Consider the following 6,591-nt stretch of genomic DNA (forward strand, 5'->3'; position numbering starts at 1 on the left):
ACTACTAACAGCAAACCTGGAGAGCTCTAAACCCTCCTTAGACCCTTCTCTTCTTGCCCCCATCACTGTAAATTTTAATGGAAGGACCATTCAATATCTCCTAGAGCAACTTCCATTCTGCATAGTAATAAACTGCGGTCCAGAGAAGTAAATGAGTTGCTCAGTATCATATATTGAATCTGTAGCGGAATAAGGACCAGAACCGCGTCTTCCTCACCCTCACGCGCCCTCCTCCTATCCGCAACCTGCTCCACTAAAGGAAGGCAGAGCTTCGGAAGGAGAACTGCAGGTAGACGATTAGCAGGCAGAGGGAGGCCCAGAAGAGGCACCAGCGAAGGGAGAAGAAATTGTAGCCCGAGCTCTCCTGGGCTCTTGGCTTGGAGGCACCGGAGAAGGTTGCCTCCTCCTCCAGCAGCTTCTCACTGGGCTTCCAGTGCACGATGCCCTCCTGGCAGGCCTCACAGAACTCGCTGCGGTGAGACCCACTGTCAGGGCGGGTGGCCACGTGGATGCGGTACTGGCCGCCATCCTCGTCGTAGCATTGCTCGCGCAGGCTGGTGATGAGATTGTCCACCAGGCTCTCGATGTTCTCCTCCAGCATGCTCGACTCGTCCAGCCGCGACGTGCCGCACTCGTAGCACAGCTGCTTGAAGACGCGCATGCGCACCGACCCCATGCGCTGGGGGCGGTCCAGGTGCATGTGGAAGAGGATGACCACGTTGGCCGACTGCCAGGTGTGCCAGCACCAGGTGCAGTGGAACCTGCGGGGAAGGGAGGCAGGAATGGAGAAAGTGGGCCTCCCTCCCAGCGGCAGCCTGCCTGGAGGAGCCTGGAAAGGAAGGGGAAGGGCATTGTGTGCCTGTACCTGGAAGTGGAGGCAGAATGTTTATCGTCCTCTGGGTTCATTAGTGCCAGGGGGCGTGTCTCTGCCTCCTCCCCTTGAGCTCCGCTGAGCTTGGAGCAGCATCCTTAGGAGCTGAACGAAGAGTGATCTGGCTTCCAGCCATGCTCTGCAGCCTGCCTCCTGCAGGCTGGCTGCGGCTCCCCACCCTTCAAGCCTAATGCACTCAGGACATGCGTCTGGATGTTGTACGGGGGTCACACCCCCAAGCTGGGCTTTATTTCTCAATCATGAAATTCAGGGTAATTATGCCTAATGAAGAAAGATCCTTCTGCCCGGACCTTCCATAACTCTGATGGCAGGGGGCGGGGCGGGGGAACCACTGGACTCACTCATGCATCCTATCTGTTCTGGAAGAGACGCCTCTGACAGTGCCAAGCACAGACCACTAAGAGGAACTGGAGAATAACCACTGAGAATCCACCAGGTGGATGGGTGATGAGCCACCAGGGGGAGGACTCCAGAGTTTGGTCCCTGCACCTTCATAAAGAACACTCTGTCCCTTGACAAAGCATCTGGAGATCCCACCCCAGGTTCACACTAGAGACTGGAAAGGTGGACCCTGGTCTGCAACTGCATGCACATTTACATAGCACAGGCCACTTTGTCCTGCCCTTTAGAGTTCCAGCCGCAGGAAACATGGAAGGAAGTGGCCTGGGACTCATATGGCTTAAGCCTCATCTCAGCTCCCACCCAGTGCTTGCCCACTTTCAATGACAGAGCACTCATTACCTCTAGGGCAGTTCCTTACATACTGAGATAAACCTCTTCTGGGCCCCTGTTACCAAAGCTTTACTGGCAGTCTAGGGTCCACTGAGGGTGAGTCTGCCCTCCTGCTCACCCTCTCTGGGTTAGTGTCAATGACCCTGAAGGAATCTCTGATGAAGAAGTCAATTCAGTCCACAGAACTCACCCATGTGTGCTAGGCTGTGAGGTGGAGATTAAGCCAAGCCTGGCCTTGAGGCCCACAGACAACATAAGCAAGATCAGTACCCAGCAAGGCACAAGGCAGGTTGTCAGATCAGAGCAGCCCCATTAGTCCTGAGCCAGAATGAGGTATCCCCCTTGCCTCTCTGGGCTGGGCCAGGGCTGTGGGCACCAGGGTTAATGCAGCCCAAGGCTTACAGGTAGGGGGAGCTGTTGCACAGAATATGCACAGGGAGGCACTTCTTCAGCCCTTCCTGATGCCTATTGGGAGCCCCAGATAACAGCCAGGAAAAGGAACCCGATGAACCCTGAGGCAAGAGGAACCACAAGCCTGTGGAGTTCAGCCCCCAAACACTGGGCCCCTGGCCCCAAGTTTCCAGACCTTTGCAGCCCTCCCACAAGCCAGCTTGGAGCTTCATGTCTTCAGTCTCCTCCTTCTGCACCTTTCAAAATCAAGCCAATTCAGGGTTGTTTCCCCTCCCTCAAGCCAGACCTCAGACCTTAATCCCAAAATATCAGATCTAATGGGAAGGGACCTTAGGGTTATCTAGTCAGCCTTTGATTTTCCTGGGAGAAAGAGAGCCCTCTGCACACACACAGCTGGTCAGAGATAAAGGGCCCAGCCCATAACAGGTGCCCAATAGATATATCCTGAATAAATTCAAATTAAAATGAACCAACCAACCTGTGCTTTTCTGTTTTGTTTTTTGTTTATTGCCATAGGCATGGTATATGGAAGTTTCCAGGATCAAATCTGAGCCACAGCTGAGGCCCATGCCACAGCCATGGGAATACCAGAGCTGAGCTGCCTCAGTGACCAATGCCTCAGTTTATAGCAATGCTGGATCCTTAACCCTCTGAGCAAGGTCAGGGATCCAACCCGCATCCTCCCAGAGACTATTTTGGGTCCTTAACCTACTGAGCCACAGCAGGAGCTTTGTCTCTCTGCCTTTTGTTCCAAAGGCAGGTTCCTCTAATATTTGCAGTTCTTGGGACAAAAGTACAAATGTAAGCTCCCCACCCATAACAGCCTGCCTCCTCTTCCTACCCCCAGCACTATGAGGAGCTTTACATGAAAGCATGTGTGAACAACCCAGTCTGTATGTCCAAGTTCTGTATATCCACAGCCTAGGACACAGCCACCTCTTGGCCTGCATAGAAGACTGGGGCCACTGTTGGTCCTTGAATACATGAACTCAGGGGAAGAGACCCTCACGGACCCTGGAGATGAGCTTGAGGCAGCTTGGGCAGGGCATTCTGTGGCCCCAAACCACAGTCTAGAAGAGGGAGAGGCATATGGGCTTCATACAATTGGGTTCTCTTGGCCTTGAGAACTCCTTGCTCCATGGGAGATGTGCAGCTCCTATAATGTATGCGGTTCTGGGCCCTCGAGAGCCAAAAGAACTCCTGCCCAAAGCTAAGTCTTTTTGTCCCAGGCCCAAAGGTAGAAAAGCTGAAAGGGATTTGATCACCTAAAGCCAACTTCCTTATTTTGCAAACTGACACTAAGACCACAGAGGGAAAAGGACTTGCCCAAGTTCAGAGTTAGTTTGCTATGGAGCCAGTTTCTAGAACAGACCCAGTGGACAATAAATGTTTTGTATTCCAATCTGATTGCACTGGGTTGACCGAAGAGACTTGGGACCAGAGCTAAGGCTTTCCCCAGTGGACCTCATGGCCTCCTCTTCTCAGTTCCTACCAATATTTAAGAAATTATGAAAATACGAAAACATTTAAAATTGCAGGGACATTGAAGAATTATAGTTTTTTATGTACCATGGGAATCCAAAACCAAAGACAGAATACAACTTGCCAGGAGCATCCAGGGAGTCAGTGGTCCAGCTGGGGTTAGAACCAAAGCTGATTCAACTCACCTGGCAATTCCTTCTCTGAGCTGACCCCAGGATGAGGCTCCAGGTATCTCTGCCTCCTCTTGGAAGATGCCCCCAGGGCTGTGCCACAGCCACCCCCACCCCCCCTCACCTGCCCGAGGCATGCTGCTCCAGGTACTGCTTCCAGCCAGGGGCTAGCTCATTGGGCTTGAGGTTGGGGTCTATGATGAGTTCCCAGCTGTCATTGGGCTTTGCCACCTCCATCTTCTCATAGAAGACTTTCTTCCACTCACACGTGGTCAGGCTTGTGCACATGGTCCTGCTGGAAGGGCTGGAAATTTGAGCTCAACTTGAGTGAGAACACAGAAAATGGCCAGTTCAGTGCAGTGCAGTCTCAGAGGTCTGAAAAGCCTCCTTGACAGGACCAGAAGGAAATAGGACTCAGCAACCTCCTTTGTCACCCTGGAACCTGTTACCATGGCAGGGGCTGGGGAGGAGAAGAGTCCCAAAGGGGAGTCCCAAGGGCCCTGAGCTAGGCTAGGGAAGTAGGGCTGGGCAGTGACAGACCCCGACCCCACCCACCAGGCCTCAAGGGGTCTCCAAGAGCCAGGATGATCCAGTGGTCCTGATTCACTCTTACTGCTCTTTCTGGCATCCTCCACCTCTGTGCTATGGTAACCGTGACACCCTAGGGAACCAAGGAGAAACAGGGGAAATGCAGAGCCTACAGTTCCCACACCCCCTGATATACTGGGACCCTAATTTGCCCCATGCCAGGCTCTAGCTGCTTGACCTGTGTGCTGGCCAAGGCAGGGATTATTTCTTCCTTCATCCAGATCAGGAAACTGAGGTTTGCACACCTCTAAGAGGTTCATCCAAGATTTAGATCCAGGCCTTCCACCCTAGCTCATGTGTGCAATTTACTGCAGCACTATTGCACTCTTGACACATAAGGGCTGAGAGAGAAGTAGCACGTGGTTCCTTTGCTTGGGGACATAGAATGTAATTTCACATGCTTTGAGAAACACAGTAATAACATTTTAGATCCACAGAGTCATAGAAGTGTTAAAGCTCATATTTGGTTCCTGGTTCCCAGCAGCTTCTGGGGGAACAAGTTGGTCCTGAGTTGCAGGCTCCTATTGCCTCTGCTGCTGCTGAAGGAGGCCAGGCAAGAGGGTACCCACAGCTCCCTGATGACCAATTTAAATACTTCAGAGAGCTAGAGGGAAACTTGGCTTCAAATTTGCATAATCTAAACGGAGGCACAGTCACTGGGGAGAGAGGCAGGCTTGCCTGCAGGGAAAAGACCAGGTGATCTGGCAGCTGACTCCAGCTCTGCCCCAAGCTCTGCGTGGTCTTAGAATCCAACCATTTCCCACAGTGGAACTCGGTCTCCCCACCCACACAGGAGAGGCTGTGCTAGGCAACATCTAAGGGTTCTTCTGGCTGTGATCATGTTAAGGCTCTTCAACATGGAAGTCAGATGATCAGATCATAGAGTGAAGAGCATGCAGAATTAAAGAGGGTTCTGGGAACCAGAAGGAAAGCTTTGTGTTGCGCTCCAGACTTGGCACTAGCCTCCAAGTGGTGTCCAAGGAGTGGCTTGGGGTCAACACTGCTGGAAGCTTTCTTGCAGTGGAGAAGTGGTCTCTGCTGGTTGTGTGCCAAAGAGCTCAGGAAGGACAAAACTCTGTCTTAGAGCCCTTTACTGAGGGTTCTAGAATGGTAGAACAGCCTTTAATTTTTTTAATTCTGATTTCTTCATTGAATGCTCCACCTCTCTCTCTCTCTTTTTTTTTTTTTTTTTTTGTTTGCTTTTTCAGAGCTGCACCCACAACATATAGAAATTCCCAGGTTAAGGGGTCAAATCAGAGCTACAGCTGTTGGCCTACATGACAGCCAAAGCAATGCCAGATCTGAGCTGCATCTGAGACCTACACCATAGCTCACCGCAACGCTGGATCCTTAACCCACTGAGTTGAGGCCAGGGGTCAAACCTGTGTCCTCATGGATACCAGTTGGATTTGTTTTTGCTGCTCCAAAATGGGAAATCCCGACCACTCCATCTCTTAACTGAAATCTCTTGATGGCGAATGAAAACAACACCGAAATGGGAAATTACTCGGCCAAGGAAATGACTGGCCTCGAAACAGGGCTCCTGGCTGGAGGTCCTCTCAGCAATCAGCTACCAGCCAGGCAAGATGGGGGTACTCAGGGGTTCCCAGGAACTGAATGGATTGAGGAACTGGTGACCCGACCCAGAGCCACATGCCCAGAACCAATCTCTGGGAAATACCATGTCACGGTTCCCAGAACAAATGACAAGAAAGAAAAAAAAAAAAATAGTGGGGACAATTGTCAGGGTTTATCTTCTTGCTTTTACTTAAATGATGCAATCCCCTTAGGCCTAGAATCAAGCTTGAGTGAGAGTCCTTTAAGCAGAGACCAACATAAATCATCTTTCTGTACGACAATCCCATTTTCTCTCAAGAAATAAGCTCTTGGGTTATAACCATGGAGCACAATTGCAACCTCACCTCTCTGTAAAGAGCACTGGGTTGCTCCTGGAGCCACAGTGTAAGAGCTCACTAGTGTATACATGTGTGTAGCTATGGCCACATCACACACTGGCAGTTTCACTATATATAGCTGCCATATTTTTGAATCTAAATAGTACTTTTAAAAATTAAGGAATCTGTACTCCTTTAAAACGCAATACTATGCACCTGTATTCTGCAAACCAAACTGGCAAGGGGGAGGGGGATGAAAGAACTCTTCACCCTCTTTAATTTGGAAAGTGGGCTATTAAACACTTTCATAAAATACTCATTATTTAAATGTTTCTTATTAGAATAACACAGAAGAATGTCAATGGGGAACCTAAAAATAAAAGTAATGAAGAGTAGAGGAGGGGAACAGATATGCCTGGAG

The 6,591-nt window shown here is 50.6% G+C and overlaps 1 protein-coding gene across 1 annotated transcript; it reads right to left on the reverse strand.

Moving 5' to 3' along the window:
• Positions 1 to 253: 253 nt before the first annotated feature.
• On the reverse strand, positions 254 to 3,975 carry RTP2 (receptor transporter protein 2). Its single transcript, XM_001925102.2, has 2 exons — positions 3,812 to 3,975; positions 254 to 761 (listed from the first exon to the last, which is right to left on the reverse strand). The coding sequence occupies exons 1-2, from the start codon at positions 3,973 to 3,975 to the stop codon at positions 254 to 256; spliced, it is 672 nt and encodes a 223-aa protein (XP_001925137.2).
• Between the last annotated feature and the right edge of the window lie 2,616 nt (positions 3,976 to 6,591).

Source organism: Sus scrofa, chromosome 13, assembly GCF_054392235.1.
Source record: "Sus scrofa isolate SSC_HxYL_T2T_F1_AM1 chromosome 13, Sscrofa_HxYL_maternal_Yorkshire_Landrace_v2.0, whole genome shotgun sequence".
In the NCBI taxonomy this organism is placed as follows: Eukaryota; Metazoa; Chordata; class Mammalia; order Artiodactyla; family Suidae; genus Sus; species Sus scrofa.

Coding starts and splice junctions, on each gene's coding strand:
- RTP2 (XM_001925102.2), bottom strand. CDS start 3,975: ATGTGCACAAGCCTGACCACGTGTGAGTGGAAGAAAGTCTTCTATGAG. Junction 762..3,811: donor GAGCAGCATGCCTCGGGCAG/GTGAGGGGGGGT, acceptor CCTTCCCCGCAG/GTTCCACTGCACCTGGTGCT.